At 52.0% G+C, this 22,647-nt stretch overlaps 1 protein-coding gene across 1 annotated transcript; it reads right to left on the bottom strand.

The window, feature by feature from the left end:
- Positions 1 to 425: 425 nt before the first annotated feature.
- LOC105700028 (zinc finger protein Xfin) lies at positions 426 to 20,922 on the bottom strand. Its single transcript, XM_012425569.2, has 10 exons — positions 20,641 to 20,922; positions 10,254 to 10,388; positions 9,844 to 10,051; positions 9,207 to 9,600; positions 8,137 to 8,603; positions 7,682 to 7,995; positions 7,229 to 7,491; positions 6,878 to 7,148; positions 6,480 to 6,668; positions 426 to 6,018 (listed from the first exon to the last, which is right to left on the bottom strand). The coding sequence occupies exons 1-10, from the start codon at positions 20,773 to 20,775 to the stop codon at positions 1,828 to 1,830; spliced, it is 6,567 nt and encodes a 2,188-aa protein (XP_012280992.1). The 5' UTR covers positions 20,776 to 20,922; the 3' UTR covers positions 426 to 1,827.
- Positions 20,923 to 22,647: the final 1,725 nt, after the last annotated feature.

The raw sequence follows: 22,647 nt of genomic DNA, 5'->3' as shown, positions 1-22,647 counted from the left end.
AACGGAAGGCAAAAACGACTTTTCGGAGTTTTCGAGTCCACGGAGGGAAAGAGTAATCCCACCAACTCATAGAAATTTCTCTACACCGTTGCCGGGATATTTCTCTGCCCTTGTACCTCGGAAAACGAGTCGATTTTAAGTTTCGGTATTAATTACGTTCCATTTTCGTCCCGTCCAACAGTCTTGTATAACCTCCCTGTAGAATTCATGATTTAATTAATTATTGGTCCTGGAGATTCCGGTAAATAATTTCCATAGAACTAGTGGTACGTTTGGCAATTACTTTGGATTATCAACACGACGATCGCTATGAAATACCACCGAGACCAAAATTCTGGTACAAAGAGCCTGGCCCACGTTTTTAAGTTATCATGACCGAATGTACTAAAGTTTAGCGCTGAAAAATAAGTAGACCGAGATCATTCCTTTCTTCTTCGTTTAATGACATAAGGTATAGGTAATAGGTCCACGATCAACCGGTAATATCGCCTCTTTAACGCGTGAATGATCAAGTGTGAAGAAAGAAAGAAAGAAAGAAAGGAAAAAAAAAACAAGAAAACAGGGCCCGACCGCCTCGTATCCTCTTCATTCCTCGAGAAAGATCATCAATTTGGTACAGGAAGAACTATTGACTCTGGGCCTAATCGCACGAATAAAATAATCGGGATCCCTCGCTTATCTAAATGGAAACGTCTTTCGCAAGGTCGACCGATAATGTGATCAATGCCGCATAAATGCTGAACCTGTAAAAAGTCGATCCTAAATCCGCACTAATGGTAACTGCGTAACAAAGGTAGTCTCACGCAACGTTAAATTAATCCGGCCGCCGGCGATAAATGGGGAAACAATTCTAACGGGCTAACGGAAGTCCCAAACAGACCCAGATATCCGTTTGAAAGTGCACTTTTGCGCGCAACGTATTTGCAAATCGTTAGTCAGCTTATAAACGCTCGAGTTTTAAGTACCCAGTTGTACGGATTGATTGGATAAAAACTACAAGAAATCGCATCTCCCCTCGAATAAATTATAAACACGAACTCGGTACACGATCTACGTCTTTGTGATTTTCTTAACAATTGATTATCGTGCCGCCTATCGTGCACAGGTAGCCATTGTTGATCGGTAGCCTTATCTCAAAAGATGAGCAAAAAATCGTTCTTGGTCTTGGTCGGTACGAAAAGTGTACCCCGAGGACTAGGACCGATTTTCCTCATCGACGCCGCTTTTTCTGTACTTCATTGGACGAGTAACATCCAAACAGGCATCCAGGTCTGATTCCGTGTCAAATTCGGTGATTTCGCGAGGACCTGCTAACGAGAATTAGCACGAGAAAGCGCGCAATCGCTTGGACGCATGGAACATTCGCAACGCACTCTTATCTATTCAAATTCCGTCGATTTCTAATCGTTCCGCCTCGACGCGCGATCCACCGACCTCGGCTCCGTCTCGAGGAGCTTCAGGGGAAAAAAAAAAGAAATCTACAAACGATTCGGCACGTATCCCCCCAAACGAAAGGAAGAGAAAAACGAACGCCCACCGCATCCCCTGCGGCGCGCCTCCCTTTGGAGAACCGCCGACCCGGGAGGCGGCCTCTCGTAAAAAATTTACACGGTTACTCCGGTCCGACCTTATCCTTACGACAAACTGTACAGTTACTTCTTTACTTTTTGTTTGTTTTTTTTTTTCATTCAAGGTACGTATGAAACTTCACGCGACGCAGTCATGGTCTCCCTCATAGTCCGACCGACCGTAATCGTTCACTTCCGCGGAGGCGAAGACCTCTCGAGCGACCTCAACGAGTCTCGGAAAAGTCGAGGTCGAGGGCCCTTACGTCCTTGACACTTCGTCTTTGGCACTCGCGCTCAAATCCCCATCGGTCCACTCCTCCATAGACTGAGCCTCGAGCTCGAGGCCCTGCTCGTTGCCAGGGCCCAGCTTGGACTCCTCGTCCTCGTCGTCCTCTTCGAGGTCTCCGTCCATCTGGGCGCCGGCGACCTCCTCGTCCCCGAAGACGTCCTCGTTCTCGTCGGTGATCTCGCGAATCTCCACGGAATGCATGGGCGCGCCCTGCGCATGCGTCGCCGCCATCCTGTAGCCGAGTCCATAGTTTTGGCCATCCTGGTAGACGAACTGGGTGACCATCTGGTCGGCCTCCCCGGCGAGGTCGCCGACGTTCTGCTGTATCAAGATCTGGTTGCCGTCCGAGTCGTTAGCCACCATGAGGACGGTGCCGTTGAGGTCGTGGATCTGCATGCCGGCCTCGGCTTCGACCTCGACCTCGACGGCATCGATCTCCTCGGCGTCGGAGCGCTCGCCGAAGGTCTCGTCGCCGGAGTCCTCCATGCGAGAGACTTGGCCCTCGGCGGAGTCGCCCTCGTTCCCGAACCTCCCGGTGTAGTCGACCTTGCCCCCGGCGTCCTCGACCTCTTCCTCGGGCTCCTCCTGCCCCTCCTCGGCGTCCTCGTCCTCGCCTAGCCTGCTGTCGACCTCGTCCTCTCCTTCCTCGGAGCCGGATTCCAGGATCCCCGCCAGCACGCTGGCGCTCGCCTTCGACCCCTTCTCGCTCATCGAGTCCTGGTAGAACTGGGGAGAACTCGTCGACGAGGCCGAGCGACCCCTAGCGATCTCGTGCCTGATTTCGTCCAGCTCGCCGACCTCGACCTCGCGCTCCATCTTCACCGCCATCGAAACCATCGGACTGAGCCCCTGGCGCGCGTCGCCGTCCCGGTCTGCCGCCTCTCTCGAATTCAACGGCATCATGGGACTCAGTATGGGAGGTCCATCATCGTCCTCGTCCTCGTCCGAGTAGTCCATGGCTTGCGGCTTGACGTGCGATCTCGACGACGCCTCGAACTGCCCTCTGTGATCCCCTGAGTACTTTCCTCCTCTGACGTTCAGCGAGGTCTCATCATACTTCACCCTGTTGACCTCCATCTTCACCTCCTCCGCCTCGAAGTCGTCCTCGACCTCGAGCTCGGTCTTATACTCTTCCCTGTCCAAGGTCCTCTCCTGGCTGACCTCCTGCTCCTCGGGGTCCTTAGTGACGCTGTCGTCGTCCTCTTCCTCATCCTCATCGTCGTCGTCGTCGCTGCCCTCGCCTTCTTCGAGGTCGCTCGAGTCCTCATCCTCGCTGTTACTGCTGTTGCTGCTGTTGCTGTTGTCGCTGTTGTTACTGTTGTTACTGTTGTTACTGTTGTTGCTGTTTTCGCTCGCCCTGCTATTCGACCTCGACTCAGCTTCCTCGTCGTTCTCTGCCCCGTTCTCGTTTCTGTTCTCGTCCTCGTCGTCGTCATCGTCGTCGTCGTCGCTGGAACTCGCGTCGCTCATGCTGTCCGAGTCGTCGCTGTTCTCCGAGTTACTGCCGTCCTGGTCGGACCCGTCGCCCTCGGCTTCGGACTCGAACTCGACCTCTTCGACCTCGCCCGTTAATGAGTTCTCGTCACCCGCGACGCTGCTCTTCCCGTCATTCTCGTTCTCCCTCTTCGAGCTGCCCTCCATGTCGTTGCTCTGTTCCTCGAATTCAGCTTGCTGCATGGTGCAGCTGGTGGCATGTTCGGCGAGCTTCTCCTCGCTCTCGAAGCTCTGTTGGCACCCTCGGCACCAGGCGTTTCCGTTGAGGTTGATATGGATGCTCATGTGGAGCAACAGTTTGCTGCGAGCATTGTGGTACCTGCCGCAGGTCTTGCAGGTGAAGTTGTTGCCCTCGCACTTCAGGATGGCCTCGTGCGCCTTGAGATGGTCGGCGAGGTCCTCGTAGGTCTTGCAGAGCTTCAGGCAAACCCCGCAGGTGACGGCAGCCTCGGCTCGATGGAAGCGGATCAGGTGCTGCCACAGGTGTTTCTTCGCCGGCCATTGTTTCCCGCAGACCTCGCAGGCGCACTCGGTGTTAGTCGACTCGTCGTAGACCTTCCGCGAGTCCTTCCTCGAGCACTTCGACCCTGAAGACGACTTCCCGCCCATCTGGGCGAGAGGCATGAGATTTGGCACCGGCTTCTGACCAGACAATTGCAGGTTGATGTCCTCGAAGAGGTTGAAGTCCGGTATGTTCAGGTTAGCCTCGTTCTCCATGGGCTCCAATTCCTCCTTCTTGATTTGGTTGTTGTTCTTCAGGTGAGATTCCAAGATCGAGCCCGGGAACGCGCCGCACGCCTCGTCCTTTCCGGTCCGCCTGGTGCAGACGTTGATGTGGTTCCAGAAGAGCGTCTTCGTGCAGAACTGCCGCTTGCAGTTCTTGCACTCGAAGTTCTCCCGGTCGCGCATCTTCCTATGGGCGTTGCTGCCGTCCAGCTTCATCTTCTTGAACATCCTGGAGGGGTCGGTGCTGTGGACATTCCGATAATGCTCGGCCAGGGTCTCGTGGTTCAAGAAGATCCCGGGACACATCTCGCAGTCGAAGGTGTCGCTGATGGACCGCCTGCGTTTAGAGTCGTTCGAGTCCTCGTCGTAGGGCATCTCGTCGAACTCGAGGTCCTCCGGCTCTTTCTTGACCATGAGTTCCGCCGGGTCGAACTCCTCGGGCTTGGGTCCCACGTCCAGACGGAACTCGAAGCCTGCCAGCTGGTCCTTCGGGACATTATGGACGAGCTCGTAGTGATGGCGTATGTCCGCGTCGCTGGTGAACACCGCTAGACACTGCTTGCACGTCCTGAACACTTTCCCGTGGCACTTCTTGGTGTGATCGAATGCCTTCCACTTGGAGGCGTATTGTTTACCGCAAACTTTACAGGTATTCGGCTTGGACAGGATCCCGCGATGTACCTCCTCCACGTGCTTCTTCAGGTCCTTCGGGTCCTTCATTGGGATCAGACACACTCCACACGACACGCCGATCTCGTTCCTGTGCAGCGACAGGATGTGCATTTTCAGCTTCAGTTTGTTCTCCACCGTGTCGCCGCAAAAGTCGCAGACGTTCGGCGTGGTGTGGTACTTGTGGTCCTTCTTGTGCGACTCCAGGTCCTCCTTCGTGCGGAAGAGCTTCTTACAGTTGGCATGGTCGCAGGTCAGATCAGGATGGTCCATGTGCTTGACGCGGTTGTGCGTCATGATACCTAGTTTGGACGTGATGGTCTCGTTGCAGAGGTGGCAGGTGTAGCTACTGTGGTGGTTCTCGATATGCTTCTGGAGACTGGCACGGTCCTTGAAGATCCTCTCGCAGGCTCGGCACCTGGTCAGCAAAGCTCCAGGGTCTTTTCGATAGTTCTGGCAGCCTTTCATGTGGCGGCGCAACAGATACCGCTTGTGGAAGCCCTTGTTGCACTTCTCGCAATGATGAAGAGCCTCGTCCTCTCCGGCGAAGGACTTGAAGCTGGCCGAGTCGCGGATCTCTTTCTTTGTGTCCGGCTCGTACCTGTGAATCTTAGCGATGTGGGTCGCCAGGTGGTCCTTGGACGCGCTGGTCTTCATGCAGTACCGACAGGTTACGTCCTTGTGACCCTTGTGGACGCGGTTCACGTGCTTCCACAGGTGGGACGTCCTACCGTAGCACTTGTTGCACAGGTCGCAGGGGAACAAGCCGTGGGTACTGCGCCTGTGGTTGCACAGTTCCTCCAGATTCCCGAATTTCAGGTCGGCGCAGATCTCGCAAGTTAACTCGCCCTCGGCCGAGTCGCCTCTGCCGGTCTTCAGGGTCTCGTTCGGAGACTCGCCGAGGCCGTAGCTGAACCTATCCGCGTCCAGCCCGTGGATCTTCCGATGCCTCGACATCTTCGACTTGTTCGAGTACGGCCTACCGCAGATGTCGCAGCTGAAATCGCCGTTGGTCAGCGGCCAATGGTTCGTTTTAACATGGGCACTCAGTTGTAGGACATCGGGGAACACCTTGAGGCACACCCCACAGATCAGGGGTACCGTATCCGAGTGGACGCCCATTACATGCTTCCAATAATCCACTCGACTGCCCCACAGCTTCCCACAGATCTCGCAAGTGTTCGGAGACGCTCCTTGGATAAGATGATGCTGGGCGTGCTCATTGCGCAGCGACTTCGTCGCGAATATCTTCCCGCAGTCTTCTCGCTCGCACTGGAGATATCAGAGAATTCGATGAGATGACGATTAAATCCTAGAAATTCCTATAACTACAAAGTAGTATAAGGAGATTCCACACATTGAAATCGTCCTCACTTTAGGGGTCTGATATCTTCAGATTTTTTCTGATCCAGTGCGTCGATGAAAATTTTGCAATTAAAAATTATCGTCATCTAGCTAGTCTTAATCACGTTATAAACATTACGTTCTGTATATCATACGCGGATGATCGTTACCTTAATTGTAAAATTAAAAGCATTTTAGGTCATTTACATCGGTAGAAAACGTTTCGATCACGTAGGATCGGAGTTCCCTCATCTTCCGCAAGTAGCGCTCGCATCGTTAGATCAGCGAAAATCTGAGATCCTGTGTCCCGATTTTGGGACCACTTTCTATGAAACCGATCATAGGCGTTGTCTCCTTATACTACTTCGTGCCTATGCATCCAAACTTACCCTGATAGCTGGCTCGTTGCTGTGAGTGCTGCTGACATGGAGCCATCGTTCCCATTTACTCGGGTGTGAACTTCCACACAGCTCGCAGACGAAAAACAGATGATATTGTGCACGGTTTCCATTTCCCGAATTCGCCCCCGAGCCACTTCCGTTGCCGGCAGGGTCTCCTATCGGAACTATCGATTCCGACTGCAAGGTGAAAGCACAAATGAGGTACCTCCTACCTTTGTGATATATTAAAAACAACATCGAATATCTACGACATCTTGGAACAGAGAAGACGAGGTCAATCCTGAAATCCCGAGATTGCAATATTTACTTCAGGATTGATAAGGGATAATGTCTTAAGAAGGAGAGCCCGAGGGTAGAAAAAAGAAAAGAAAGAAAGAGGGACGAACCTTGTGAGCGTTTCGTTGGTGCCGTATAAGGTGATCCTCGTTTGGAAAGGACTTATAACAAATATAACAGCCAACCTTCTCCCCGTCCTCCCCGTCGAAATCCAACGTCTGCTCGTTCGCGTCGTTGCTGTTCATGCTCTCGTTATAATAATTGTTGTTCAGCTGTACGAAACTCGCCGGATCGTAGCTAGGATCCACATTGTGTATCGAGACATGAGTTATCAGCTTCTTTCTGGAGTCGTGCTGCCTCCCGCATATCGTACAACTGTACCTGTTGCACACAGGATCGTTATTTCGCTATACCGAAAAATCGCACGAGGCCGCAAAACCTGCATCTCATGTAAACTTTACCTTCTTTGTTCAGAGACGAGGAGATTCGACGTTCCATGGTACATGTTCACGTGGTTTAGTAGCTGCGCGTTGTCGGAGCAGATTTTCAGACAAACACCGCATGCAAAGGCCGCAAACTCCTTATGGGTCGCCCTGATGTGCAGCCACAAAGACGCTCTGTCGTTGAAGTCTCTCGTGCAGATCTCGCAAACGAATACCGTCTCGATCTCGATCATGTTCTCGTGGCTGCTTTCCCGATCCTCTTCTTCGTTGTCCGCATTGGTCTAGAACCAACAATGGTCAATGAATTTCTTTCTCGCACTTATTTTATAAAATCATATTTCTTTATAGAGAATCCTCGCTTTCAAGCAAATTTTTTTGATTATCTCAACCCTGGGAGCAATTACGAAATTAGCGTTAACATTAGCGAAACATTGTATGTTTTTAGTCATCAGTTCGTAACGATGAACTCACCTCTGGGGAACATGTCGAGTCCGACTCTTTGATGGCAACAGGAGCTTCTTTTACAGCAGCTTGGGCTTGCGCCATGACCACCTTCTTCAAGCACTTGTCGCTATCTACTATCGGCGAAGGATCCACCCCGTGAGACGCCAAAATGTGCCTGCTGAGGGAGGACTTCAGGACGAAATCCTTTTCGCATAATATACAAACGTAAGGCTTGTCTGCGTCGTGGGTCTGCTCGTGTTCCTTCAGGCTCTCCACTGAGGTGAACGAGTGTGGGCAGGTCTCGCAGTACCACCTCTTCTGTCCGTCGATTTCGGTGCTCTCTGTTCATCGGATGAACATAAATTAATTACCACCGATATCAAACATAGATTATGCACTTAAAAAAAATTATATCTACATTGAGAGGTCTAGCATAAGGTTCAAAGGACTAAGTCAAACTCGATCTTCCAGAAATGGATTACCTGTCCTGGCAACCTTCTTCGGCTTCCCGCTCGTTCTGCCTTTGTCCTCGAAGTCCCGCTTCAAGCTGTCCCCTTTGGTCAACGCCTGCTTCAGGATGGTCAACTGAGGATTCTTCGCGAGTTTCGCCTCGGCGCTCTTGTAGTCTTTGCTCTCGTCGTTCGAGTCCAGGCTCGACAAGTCGGACGTGTCCACGAGGTTCTTGCTCTTCTGGACGATGGTCTTGCTGGTCGGCGGGTCCTTTCGCCGCTCACTCGAGCACACCCTGCTGTGCTTGTTGAGGTCGGTCACGTTGGTGTACATCTTCGGGCAGTTCTTGCACTGGTACCGGTTCTCCGGCTGTACGTAAGGCATCTGCAATTCCGGAGGTGGCGGCAGACCCGCGTGTCGCGACTTTATGTGCTCCTCGAGATTCGTCCTCGTCGAGTAGATCCTCGAGCAATAACCACAAGTCACAGCCGGATGACCCCTGGAATCATTTAATTCACCGGCATGACATACCATAAAATTCTCTGTAATTTTATAAAAAGGACGTCGGCATCGAGATATCACTAGTACGAGATAGTATAACAACATACTCAAAGAGATATAAAATTATAAAAGCATCGACGAACAACGGCATTTATAAAATCCCGCGAGTCTCGCTCATCTTCCGTTGAACCAGTTTGAAACCCTCCGAGAATAAGGGCGCACCCAACGTTACCCGGGGTCTAGAACCCCCTAAAATCTAAGTGGATTCCTCGGAAGCCCCTCGAGCCCCTTTGGGCCTCGATCGGCACCCTTGGAAACCCGTTTGGGACCCTGTCGGGAGAGTCCGGAAAGTCCTAAAGGGTTCGCTGAAACCTCAGGAGCCCTAGCGAACCTCCTAGAGTCCCCCTACACTCGCCAATAGGGACTTCCAGGGCATTAAAATGTTCGCCATTACCGCAATTTTATAGTATCCGGTCAGGATCGACCGGGTCGGTATTTAAAAGAAAATCCCCGTCCCAAGCTCGCCTCGAGGAAAGGCGTGTCGCGTGTTTGCTCGCAATATCTCGGGCCTTTTATCTCCCTCCTTATCCTCAGAACCCACCGATGCGTCGTCGAGACGTGTCCCCACCGATGCTTCGCCGTGGAGTACGACTTGTTGCAGAGGTCGCACTGGTAAGGTCTCTTGTAGGACGTGTGGTCGTCGGTGATGACTTTCTCGCCGATCACGTCTCCGGCACCCACGTGGATCCTGGCGTGCAAGGAAAGGTGCCCCTTCGAGCTGAAAGCCTTGTTGCAGAGGGAACAGACATACACCTCGTGCTGCTCCATCGTGTGCTGGAACACCCCGGACTCTTGTGGTCCGGTCTGCGGAGTCGCGGGTTCGCTCTCCTCCACGTCTTCGGTGACCATCGACGTCATCTCCAGGAAGTCGCTAGGATTCGTCTCCATGTCCATCTCGTACTCGTCGGACTTCGGGTCTTCGGGGTCGTCCACACCTGGGGAAAGTATTCATCAGGTACGATTCGAGAAAATGGCGTGGACGGATAGATGAAGAACAAAATAGTACATGAAGAGAAAAAGAAGAATAAAATAGAGAATAATGAATAATGAAACTTAATCCAGCATCAGTGAAGGGCTAAGTTGGCTTTGATTGTACAGCTTTGGTCTTGGGCTTGTAAATATGAACATTTGGACCGTAAGACCAAGACCGATCATGCTCATCATCGCACATCGTGTACCTTCATCCGTGCCACTCTGTTCGAGGACCTCCTCGACCTCGCGGTCCGACTCGCCATCGGAATTCAATCTCGGTGGGGTCCCTAGTGCCGCATTGGGGTTCACTATGGGAGCCTCGGGAATGAGTATCGGCATGTTTTCCTTCTCCTTGAGCAGCTCGGTGCGCAGCTCCGAGCTCTGTTCCGGTTGCTTCTGCGCATCTTCCGAAACCTGCGAAAAATAATTCAATTATGGAAAAAGCATTAAAAAAAAAGAAAAAGAAAAAAACATAGAACAATTGATAAAATAAGTGAATCGTTCAACGAAGCAGTAACCATTTCTCAGTTAACGGGTCGTAGGGTCGCAGTGGAGGATTTCAGGGGATCGCTTCTCCTTTGTCCCTGAAATCCTGCATCGAAATTCAAGGACTCACCGTGTCGTCGGGCGGCAGGCACCTTTCCAACAGGGCGACCGCATTGACGCAGGCCGTCCTGAAGTCGTAAAAGTTCTCCAGGTTGTACATGCACCGGTAGCACAGACACTTCGGCAGGCGGTCATCCTCGGCGATCTGCAACGAAAGTACGAGAGCTTGAGTTGGCCATCTTGGGTGCGAGAAAAGAAAAAAAGGAAAAAGAAGATAGCGTCGCCGTCGAAGGACACTTTCTCGAACCCCGAGGACATCCTGCCGGCTTTTGGCAGTCCTCTCGTGACCCGATTCGGTCGATTTCTCGAATTTCCACGCCCGCCAGGGAGAAGAAATTCAAATTCAAATTCTAACGGCCGCGACCGTTGGCGCGCGATTTGAACGCGGGGTGCGCGTCCTACGAGACGAGTGCGTCTCAACTTTGCGCGAAGGGTTCGATTCGTCGTCGATTTTTGCACGGAATACGATTTAAAGGCAACGCCGCGAGTCATTATCTCATCTAGTCGACAGATGTTCGCTCTTTTTAATCCCCTCCGGTAACATATTCCACGGTGCACGTAATATAGCAAAGGCTTCTCCCGTAAGCTGCACTCGGCCGCAGCGAGCACGAAGCGGCCTCACGGCGGTCAGTCTCGAACCTAACCTCACTTTTTCACTTTTTCGCGTTTTTACCCGGCGAGGTCGAGTGAGGAAATTCGCAAACGGCTCGATCGGGTGAAAAGTGAGACCCTTCGCCAAACGAGTGACACCTTAAGTAAATTTAATGGGAAGATCAACCACCTCGGCAAACCGACGCATCGCCAAGCGTCTTCTCTTCCTCTCCTTCTAAAAGAAAACAGATATCGTTCATGCGTCGCCGATTGATGTTAGAACTTGGCTCCTCGAGGCGAGAGTTACCACATCTCCTGGTTCGATCTCTGGTGGGACGATCGAGACGCGTAGGTCGCGTTTTTCCGCCCCCCTCGTGCTTTCCTCTTTCTCTGACCCACGGAACAAATAAAACATTTTTTTTTTAATTAAAAAATAAAAAATTAAAAAAATTAAAAAATCCTAGAATTACGAGACAAAAGAAGTGGGAGGTAATTACGCGATAATTGTGTAAACGTGATAGGTCGTTATCGGCGTAATAATAACACGACGTCAGGTGATAATCGAGAAGGTCGCGTGGAGGTAAGGTCTCACAATCAGGTGTCGCACTCAGAGCGGCGCGTCATCGCGTCGAGATGAAAGACCGATAGGAAGTGCCTTTAAGTCCACCGATTTACTTCCGCTCGATTTTTTCAGTCTCGACGCGCCGCGCCCCGTGTGACGTCCGACGCGTCTCCGGCGTCGCTTGGTTCATTCAAGGAGCGCGAACCTCTCGCCGAGGCGAAAAGATGGACTGTCGAAAAGTCGGAGCGCCGAGGCGGCGAAAGGGAAAGCACTATTTACTATGCCTAGAGCTCCCCGTGCTCCATTGATAAGGAGACGCGTGCGGCGGGAGAGAAAGTCATACTCCTCTATTTACTATATAGGTCAAGGTGCGTGTACTCGAATGGAGTGACTCATCGATATACCGGGTGAGCCGTTCGGCTGGGTCGCGCCTCTTTCTCGCGCGCACTTCCGAGGCATGCGCGCGTCTCTCTCTCTCTCGCTCTTTATCTCTTCCGAGGAGCGCTCGACGCGGCCGAGTCGATCCGACGGTACCCGAAGTACTTTCATCTCCCAAACCGATATTAATAAGAAAAATATAGACGCATCCCATTACCTCCTCAATTCGCCCAAAAATATCCCCGACCGAGGAAATAATACGCAATCTCAAGGCGAACCCAGAAATGCGAACATAAATAATAATCCACCGTTAAATAAAATAAGTCGCATCCCTACGAAAATCTCCCATACGCGGGCGAAGATTCGCTCGACCTCGTTAAACAAACGAGACGGTAACAATACCGGATAATAAATCTAAGGCGCTCGGTCGCGAATTTTCGTGGAGAATTCTGGGTAGTCTTGGGTGCCCCTTCGAGCGGAGTCTCTGGAAAAACCCGGAGGGGAAGCCAGGCGTGTCTCCTCGGCGCCGGGGCGGAGGGCCAGAGGCAGGGCGACGGTCGCGCGCCCCGACGCAGGTAAGGCGGCCGCCCCTGCCCGCTGTTCACCGAGTCGAGCGGGGAGCGCGTCTCTCGGGGGAGGAACCGCCGCGGCGCTCGAGGTCGAGGGGACGAGCGGCGCCGGCGGGACGAGGGGGGGGAGGCGGGGCCGAGCCGGATGCGCCGACGACGGCGGCGCCGGGACGCAAGCGGCCTCCGCCGTGGCCCGGTGCGCCGCTTGCGGGCCAACCGCACCCTACCGGGACCGGCCGACACCGGTTACCGAGCCAGCTGCCGCCTGCGGCCGGCTTCGAGCCGCTGCAGCCGCCTCGGCGGGTACAAGGCGTTCCGCACGCGGAGAAATTCAATCTTGCTCGTAAACCCATCGTAACGGTCGCGATTCCGGCTTGGAAAACGAATGCTTTGATAATTATTAACGAGCCATGATCGCTAGAGTTAGGGATCTCGATTGATAGAAATACGTCGAGTCCCGCGGAGCGCGGCGCGTCGACGGGAACACATGAGAAGTCGAGGAAAAACGCGCGGAAGCTACGCAGAGGGTTGAGGGATTTCGACTCGTTCACGAGAGCTTTTGGGATCCCGATGGGTATAAAGACCCCGCCGGGTCGCACAGAACGCGGCGCGTCGACGCGTCGCGGATGAGAAATCGAGGAAAAACGCGCGGAACCTACGCAGTGGGGTTGAGGCGCGGGTTAGAATGGCTTGAAGGATCTCGACTCGTTGACAAGAGTTATCGCGAAACGCCCGACGAGAGCTGATCGCCGAAACCGCGGGCGATCCGCCGCGGAGGGACCGCTCCGCCGTCTGCCGGTGACGCGATACCCCTTGCGCCGTATATATCGGCGAAATGGCCGCGTGGAATTTCTGCTTCTCCCGCACCGACCAGGAAACCCGGCGCGGCCGGTGGAGAATGCCTATACCTGGATGCGGGCCCGCCTACGTGGACACAGACGAACGCCTCCTGCGCCGTCGACGCATCCGCCCGGGAGAGAAGAAGAATGCGCGCTCTAGAAACGGCGCTCCTCCAACGCGCTCTTGTTGGAATTCCCGCGAGAGAATCTAACTATCGCCAGATGCGTTTCCGGTGATGCGCGAGATATCCGAACGGAAGCCTTCGACTTTCCCAGGAAGTCAAGGTCCACGGAGCGATCGCGTGGAATTCCCTCCGTAGGCTGAAGCCCATATCGATGGGGTAATCCGTGCGGTCTCTCCCGTAGGTCGAAACCGGGATGAATGGAACAATCGGTCGGAATTCCTCCCGTAGGTCGAGACCGAAGAATCGCCGAAGAAGGCTGCGAGCACCCGGCGATGCCAGATGGGCGCCTCCTCGTCCGCCGTGAACCGAGAATCGGGATACCTCTAAAATTCCACCCTGCGCGTACCTTTTCCAAAAGGACCCAGCCACCGGCAGAAATCTTAGCAAATAAAAATAAAAACCCCCTTGAAGTGGCTAATCACCCGGGACGTATTCTCGGGGCGAGTCGTTCCACGCGCGCGAGAGTCCTATCAACGCGAGACAGCCTGGAGGATGGAGTCTCGATATCTCGGCGAGTTTCGTATCACGCCCCCGGAGGCCGCGATCCGTTAAAAGAGCGTCCCGGAATTCCGCGGCGTGGTCGTAGCCGAGGGATCGACCAGGGGAGCCGGCGTTGCCGGGCGGGCAACGTGTCGTCCACCGCCGGGCAATATGCCGGGCAGCTGCGCCGCCTCTCCTCGGCTACCCGAGACCTCTCGAGCCCAGGGAGCGAGAGAGACCGCGCGAGCGGCGCGGGACCGGGAGCGAGAGAGAGGGAGAGAGAGCGCCGGAGCCCAGGCGGCCGCCGAGGGTCGAGAGCGCGCCGGATAAACGCCGCGCCTCCCGCCGTCCCCGGGCCGGCCGGCAGGTCGGGTCTTCGATTACACTCCCGGGGCTGGCAGCGGCGACCTAGCGCGAGCGCTGCCGCGCCGGAACCCTCCAGCGAGCATCTGGAAGGCGCGGCGCGGCGAGGAGGGGACGGGCCCGCAGCCGAGGATCGAAGGATCCCCTCGAGGTGCACGAGGCCGCGTCGCGTCGCGCGGCTCCGCGCCATCGATCGCGCGCTCTCGATGACGCCGCTGCTCCGGGGAGTCGGAGAGAGGCGCTCGTCGCGCCCGGAGGGAGCCCCGAAGCGCTCCCTTCCTCCGAGACCGACGAGTCCCGGATAAAGGGAGCGAGGTCGAACCAAGCTGCTTCGATCCGGCCCGGGTTTTTCGACCGGACCTCCGACCGAATCCGACCGAGGGTCCGGGGAGCCGATTCTCGAATTCACCCGATCAACTTTCGCAGGCGAAATTGACAGTTTCGCCTACGACTTCCAAATGTTGACCAATTACGCGACTTCGCGACAATGCGAAATTCTTCATGCAAATTTATCCCTACTCGAAAAAAAATCCGTACCAACTCGAGAATCGGATCCCTAGGACTGTCTACGATCAACTTTCGAAGGCGAAATTGACAGTTTCGCCCACGACTTCCAAACGTTGACCAATTACGCGACTTCGCGACAATGCGAAATTTTTCATGCAAATTTATCTCTACTCGAAAAAAAATCCGTACCAACTCGAGAATCGGAATCTTGGGACTGTATACGATCAACTTTCGCAGGCGAAATTGACAGTTTCGTCCACGACTTCCAAACGTTGACCAATTACGTGACTTCGCAACAATGCAACATTTATCATGCGAATATATTCGTACGTGAAAAAATCTTTACGAACTCGAGTCCTTGACAGTGAAGAAAATTCAAGCCTCCCGGCAACCTCAAAATCGTTACCAATCACCATGTCCAAGATTTAATAGATTTTTTTTTTTCTATGGCTTAGGATTCCAGTAGCAGCTTGAATTAATTCGCGGGCGTACCCTGTGGATTGTACTTAAGTCCGGAATTTTGTTAAACCGATAGGAGTGGTCCTTAACAGTCGAAGAAATTCAAAGCCCCCCATAAAAAGTATTCACAAGTCTCGTGAGTTCATCGTGGATCTTTTTTGATGGCGTGATTACAGAGAGACGTTAGATCAGGGATCAGTTTTTTTTATCTTTTCTTTTCAACCAGTTCTCAAAACTTGTGGGAATTTTCGATTGGCCCTGTGATTAGAATTTCAATCGATTTTCGGTATTCGACATCGGATGGCCTTCCCGTTCTTTAACTGTACGCGAATGGCCGAGACGTTGGCTCTCCTCGCGCATCACGTGGGGAACTGTTTGCACCGAGTCAGGATGACCTTAAGACTGGATGCAAGGCGATTATGTCACCCGTAATCAATGCAATCTATCATCCTTTTCGTTACAATAAGAAGAGTTCTCAAACACAAACGACCGCGAATTGGGAGTCCGGTGTATCAATCACTTCCATAGTTTCCATTTCATTGTCCGAAGTCACGCCGGCCCGTATCCGCGTCGAGATTACGCGACGGCGTGCTTCAAAGGAAAAGAAAAAAAAATAATAATAAAAAATAATAAAAAAAGTAATTGAACCACAGAAATATTTGGTTAATTCAAGGAAAAGTGATCTGACTCGAATAAACTCGAATAAGTTGACGCACGCCTAGAAAAGGAATTCACAGTCATAACGAGTAACTTGATTTGCTCAAGTTGAAGTGAAATCTCCTTCAAATCAGTTAATTAGAATGCAACACTTTTTTTTAAGGGTATTGGACCAAACTGTCAGAATTTGGATTTTTGGAAAAAATTCTTTAACTAGCCCAGACCAGAACCAAAGTGACGTCGAGCTCTCATATTTCAATCAATATACAATTATCAAAGGCTCTGATATGAGAAACGAAAGGGTCAGGACAATTTTACGACAATTTAGAACACTCTGGTAATCGATAAACGCGCATTTGAACGGGATAAAGGCGAAAAAAGTGTTGTATACGTTTCTATGCTAAAACAATGGTAATACGAGGTCTCGGAGTGAAAATTTAATTGACCTGGAAATCACAGATGGCGCAGGGAGTCTCTCTGCAGTCAATTAGGGCCCCAGAAAGCATGAATCCAGAGGATTTCTAGAGTTTTACTTCGATTTCTTGATATTTATTGTACGAAAACGACAGGTGGAGTATGCCATTTGGTACAATATCCAATATAATTCGACACAGCTGTCAATATCAAAACGAACGTCGGCAACGTAGGCATTTAGAAAAATCTTCTTCATCGACGTCGATCAAAGTTCCTCGACGTGTTTCACTTAACCTTAAGCGATGCAACACTTGAAAATGGGCCAGCAAACGTTATTCTTCGAATTTGGCGAAATATTCCTTTGGTTCGATGACATTTCCTTATTCCTCAGTGCAGGTGTAACTACGTGTCGGATGACAACGAATCCCGGTAGGCCGCGTATCAATGAACCAGAAAACTCGGTGCACATGGAACGGGTTCAATGAGTTCTCTAGTGCGTCACACTCGCGAGTACTCGTCACAAAAAATTCCCGACGATTTTTCGAAAACGCCCCGCAACGTGCGGATACCCTCTGCGGATGAAACGCGTCCAATATGTGGAAAATGAGTGTTTTGCCCATTTCTCGAGCTCGCGATCGCGACTCTTGACAATACAATCGCAATAACGAAATCGAGAAGGCAAAGACGAAACCGAGACGGCCATAATGGGTCATCGAGTGATCGTTAGATAACTCCGGTCAGCTGACTTGCGGTGGTCAGTTAAGCCTTAACGCGGGGATAAAAAATTTTCTTTTTTCAGATTTTTTTTTTATCGAGGAATACCAATAGTCGACGTTTCCACGTCTGGCCTTCCGACGTTCTCTCTTTCTCTACCTTAATGTATGCCTACTATATCATCGACGTATTCGCGTCCTTACTATTCATCATCTAAGTTGCACCGAGAAAAAAGTGTCGTTAAACTTCAGAAATATTTTCTTGATACAAAGAATAATTACTTCACTCAAATTCGTATTAAGGGGATGTGAAAGTAGCATCCGAAAACTCAATCGTTCATAAAACTTTTCTACGAACTGGGTATCTCAAATCGTTTCATACTTTAAAACGTGAATATGGAGACCTTAAGGTAGGTCCTGAAATTCGCGAAATTTCATTTTTTACAAACTATTTTAAAAATATCTATAAACAAATGTGAAAAGAATTTAAATTTCACGAGGTTCAAGACCTTCCTTATAATCTCCCTATTCACGTTGTAAAGTTTCAAACTATTCGGTAAATCGAGTTGGGAGGAAAGTTTTATAAACAAAACCTCTTCGATGCCACTTCCACATCGCCTTAATTGGATGGAAGATTTTCCTCGGATTCATAACAATTTATTTGAGTTCATTTGAGTCAAATAACGATTTGTCGAATTAACAAAGTATTCCTTTGGTACGGTGAATTTCTTCTTTTTTTTTCTTTTCCTTCGCAGCGTATCATCGCACATTTTTTAAGCTGCGCTTTTGAGGGAGTACAGCAATTTTCCTCTCCTCTTTCTGCCTTCCTTGATCAGCCTTTACGCGTTGCTTTTTTTTCTTCTTTAATTTTTTCTTTATAATCCAACATTCCACGACTGGCCTTACGACATTTCCTCATCTCCCTTAAGTTACTCTTCCTCTATCTAGATATCCACGTGTTTGCTATTAATTATTCGGATTATCGCACATTTTTCCGCCTACCCCGGCGCTCTCGGGGGAGTAGAATTTCCCTTTTCTTCCTTTTTTATTCCCGATCCCCTTCGGAGGTTGGTAAGCGCGACTTATCGCGAGCTGGCGATACGCAAAGTGAAAAATCGAGGAAAGAAATCCTGCGGCGGATTTCAGCCGACAATCGCAATCCGGAATCCGGATAAGCGCGTCCCTCCACTTTCGACCGTTGCGTTTGCAATTCCTTCGGCGTATCCCGGGGGAAAAAAAAAACAAAAAGCGTGTTTCAACCTTTAATCCGAAGTAGCAACAAGTGTTTCTCTTCCACGGCGGCGCCATTAAAAGGGGAGCGACTATTTACCGTGTCGGTTTGCCGAAGTAGCTTCCCGCTAATTTTCGACGCGCGAGAGGAGCCCCGATAAACGATTATCTCCATACCCAGAGGGATCGTTACCCGAGGAAATAATCGCCGGCCTAAGATACGACCTACGTGCGCTTCAACAAACAGGAATAAGGAATATTCTTTCCATTCTTCGTTTAGGCTTATTTTCTTAAACAGCGAGTCAGTCGGCGCAAACATTGCCAACGTGAAAAAAAAAAAAAATCGAACCGAAATCGCGTAAAGATGAGTCCCGCAAAAATGTGCTTGGCTCGGAACTCTACCCGGTTTCTTGATTCAATTCGCACTGTCGAGTCGGCCCTATGATACGAATATGATAACAGTCGAGAATGATAACCATAATAATCTAAAAACCATGAAAAAGGAGGTTAGATCTTAAAAGCCCGTGATAGTCCCATAATGATCTCTTAAATCCAATGGCTCGACGAGTCAACTCAACGTAAAAAGTGAACAATCGTTAAAAATCGCTCCAAGTTATGTCAGGCCCTAAGGTGATACGAAAGGGTCATTCTATACCCATAAAACGTAACAATATTTATAAAACTTCTCTCCAAACTAATTTCACCGAATCATTTGAAACATTAGGACGTGATTATGAAGACCCTAAGGAAGAATGCGATGCTCGTGAGATTTCATTTATTCTCCCAAAAAATGTGATCTTGGTTCTAGTCTAGGTTAAATAAAAAAAAAAAAAAAGAAATGTTTGAAAAATGAAATTTCACAAGCATCGCGTTCTTCCTTGGGGCCTTCATAATCACGTGTCGATGTTTCAAATGAATCGGTGCACCCGGTTTGGAGAAAAGTTGTATAAATATATTTACGTTATATGGGTGTAGAAGGACCCTTTCGTATCGCCTTAAAACCTCGTAAGTATAATTTCAATAGTCCTCGCTCTCGAAATCCCATCCCATGGGAAATCCGCGAAACCTTAGCATACCTTGGAATAAATCTTTGAAAAGTCTAAATTCCGACCGCGTCGGTCGGCGAGGAGTCCCTCGCCGGAGGAAACGTCGCGCGGTTTCAAGGGGAGAGTCAGCGGGGAGCCGAGAAGGGCCGCGCGAGAGAGACGGAGTCACGGAGCCGGCGAGCGAGGGAGCGAGAGGGAGAGAGGGAGAGGCAGGCCGCGGCGCTCGAACAAGGACCGAGAGCCGGCCAAGGACCGTGCGTCGCACCACGTCCACGCCTAACCTCGGTGCTCCTCGACGTGGGGCGCTCGTCGATCGAGCGAGCGAGACCGACGACGACTCTCTCCCTCCCTGTCGCGGCCTCTCTCTCGCCCCGGGAGTCGCGGCTCGCGGTTTCGCATCCCCCGCCCCGTGCACGCGCTTTCTCGCGTCGCCCGAGAGGCGGCGCCACTGGGCCGAACTTCCACCCAGGGTTGCGCGAAAATGCCAGAACCCCCGATTTCGGGGACTCCACCGTCTCCCAGGAAATTATACGACACGTCTCAGAAACTACTTAAGAAATAAGAAGGCGTAAACATTCGAGATTTAAAGTACAAAAGCGACTTAAGATCAGTAATTCGTATATATGTATATTCCCAGAAACGGAACGATCGGGAATTAATGCCCGGACCTCGAAAATCGGCAACCCGGCGTGGAAAACCACCCTTAAATGGAGAAAAGAAAACAAATGGACCTTCTCGCGAGAGGATTGGTTTCCCTCGATTTAGCGACGCTGTAAAATCGAAAGGGCGAGGGAGTACCGGAAACCGGATAAACGGAAACGGCGTAAACGCGTGAAATATTTCCAGGCCGCACGTAATCCCAGGATCTGATATATCTCGAGTTGCCCCAACCGACGCGCCACTGGTCTCGCGTCTCGGCAATACCAACGGCGCCGAGAACCGTGCCAGCAGGCGCCCTTAAAGCCTCTCGTAATCTCAATTAGGAGGGTCCAACGGATCGTAGAAAACCGTATTAATAAATGTCGATATAAACAATATACGAGCCCATAGCGCACTCGTTTGGATAAAAGAAGCCTGCGGTCCGCCAGCGGCGGACTTCTGGCGGCTTTAAAGAGGCGTTCCGCCTCGTACCGCGACCGAGCCGCGACCGAGCCGTGCCCGAGGACGCCCGGGTCGAAGTCGGGGCCGACGCGGTTCCGCTGGCGCGACGTCACCGCGGAGGTTCGATAAGGCTCGGGTCCCGGGCCGGGCGTCGGTGAACGGTAAATAAATAAGAGAGCGCTCTCTCCCGGAGCCGGCGACCTCGGGATCGAGGTTAGCCCTCGTCCCTCGGCGTCGTCCTCGCGTGTCCGGACGGGTCCGGACACGTCCGGCCGCGCTGACGGAAGTGGGAGGGGGACTCACCTTGAAGGGCAAGCAGGTCTCGATCTTGTCGACGAGCTGGCGGTTGCGGCCCTCCTGGCCGAAGATATCCATCTTGACGGCGTCGTAAGAGGCGCAGAGCCTGCAGAGCTCGTGGTAGCGGTCGCGCGGCTCCATGGCGGCCGGTCTCGCCGCGTCTCCGTCGCTCGCTGGCGCAGTCGCTACCGCAGTAGCCGCCGCCGCTGTCGCCGCCGCCGCCGTCGTCGGAGCAGTCGGCCGGGGACTGGCGGGGCGAGCCGGGGGGCGGGCGACGAGGGTCCGAGCCGAGCGGCGATGGCGGCGATGGCTGCCCGCGTCGCCGCCTCTGGTGGCGGCGGTGCGACCGGTCCGCGAGGGCGCGCAGCCGTTGGCCGCGATTCGCCCGAGGAGACGTCACTGGGTCGCCGTCGATCCGCCGGGCGCGCGGAGGGGGGCGGCCTCGGCGAGAGAGAGACGGCGCACGCGGAGCGAGCAGGACACAACGAGGGTCTCCTCCTGGCGGGTCGAGACGCGCCGCGGACGGCTCGCGGACCACTGCCAGGCTACGGTCCCGGGTCACATGCCGACTGGCGCGACTCGACGCCGCCGAGGCGGGCGAGCCGGCCGATCCGGGGCGACGAATGCTCCGAGCGAGCACCGGCTCGTCGACGCGACAATTCCCTGGGTACGGGCCTTTCCAGGCTTCTCGACGAGACACCTCCGGCGCTCTTCACCCGGGCGACGCCATCTCGCACGCGCGGGCCACTCGCGAGTTCCGCTCACCGGGAGGCGCGTCGCCACGCGAGGGCGACAGGCTCCCACTCGGCCGCCGGTTTGCAAAAGCGGAAGACGAGTCGCCTGGGGAGGGAACCGGTCGGGCGACGGTGGCGCCATCTGGCGAGACTCGGTAGAATCTTCACCCTCGAAAGCCGGGTTTACAGTTACCCGTTGGAGGGAATTTTAATTCTAAAGCGGCCCAATTTCGAACTCGAATCTAGGGAGAACTAGAGTTGCAAACATGGTAAGTTACGTCAGGAACGATGAGAAATTACTTGCAACTTATCGGTCATTTTTCCAAATACGTAAATACATAAATATCTTTTACTGGAAGGTAATGAAACTCTGTAGTTAATATTTTTTAATAACATTTAATACTCCTTAACTTGAACTTCGGAATGCATCGAAAAGAAATGTGATATTTATGTGAAGAAGCCTCAAGTATTTAAATAGAAAAATTAACGTTCTTGTAAATTCTCGATATTCTCGGTAACTTATGGTATGTTTTGCAGTTTATCTTCTTCAGTTTTAGGTTATCGAGTATTTGAGAACTCTAGGGAGACCTGTGACGCAATTAGAGAACCGTTTATTGGAAAGTGCGAACAGAGATGAGTTGGAAGACTGCTCACGGGCAGGATCGTGTGATCGCATCCTGTGCTGCCCTCTGGTTTCGTACGTTAGATTTCACCGTTTTTTGCTCCCAAGGGCGGCGCAACGAATTTCTGATAGGAGCTCGCGCACTCGCGATGGCGGTACCATCTACCAGTTGCCGTTGGCGGCTCACGTACTCGTGATGGTAATACTATGCGGCAGTTGACGGTGGTGGCTTACCTACGCTTACCAACACTGCTCACTTTTTATGGTAAGGGAAGAACACTCGTGACGCTCCATTTGACTTTATCTACTTATCTACTGCTATTAAGTACATTGTGCATCGAAGTCGACGTGATGCGGAGCTTTGGGGCACGCGTCGGTGTCGCGTACGGAATTCTCATGCGGCGAATCTGCGTGAGTGCGATCGCTCCTAGAAATCTTCGCGCGTCCCAACCAGTCAAGCGCAAAGCTACGGGTAGAGATGTTGAATATATGTGCGTTCGGCGCTACACTCGACGAGTATGCGTGAGAGTCGAATACTGCGAAAAATCCTCCCGAGGCTTACCTAACTGCGGATATAAGACGAGTCTTTTCGCGTATGATTTTTACATTTCCCTACTAGCGTTATCAAGTGTTTTTCGACAGTTTTCGAGCGTTTTC

This window comes from Orussus abietinus, unplaced genomic scaffold (assembly GCF_000612105.2).
Source record: "Orussus abietinus isolate OABI.00-Male unplaced genomic scaffold, Oabi_2.0 scaffold76, whole genome shotgun sequence".
In the NCBI taxonomy this organism is placed as follows: Eukaryota; Metazoa; Arthropoda; class Insecta; order Hymenoptera; family Orussidae; genus Orussus; species Orussus abietinus.
Note: the sequence above shows the minus strand (reverse complement) of the source record. Positions and strands in the feature narration are given on the sequence as shown.

What these genes read in the sequence shown, in the direction of transcription:
- LOC105700028 (XM_012425569.2), bottom strand. Translation starts at nt 20,775, where the DNA reads ATGGAGCCGCGCGACCGCTACCACGAGCTCTGCAGGCTCTGCGCCTCT. An exon ending in GCCTGCCGCCCGACGACACG is followed by an intron (nt 10,052 to 10,253) that starts GTGAGTCCTTGA and finishes TATTTTTCGCAG; the next exon opens with GTTTCGGAAGATGCGCAGAA. An exon ending in CTCGTCTCTGAACAAAGAAG is followed by an intron (nt 7,149 to 7,228) that starts GTAAAGTTTACA and finishes TGTGTGCAACAG; the next exon opens with GTACAGTTGTACGATATGCG.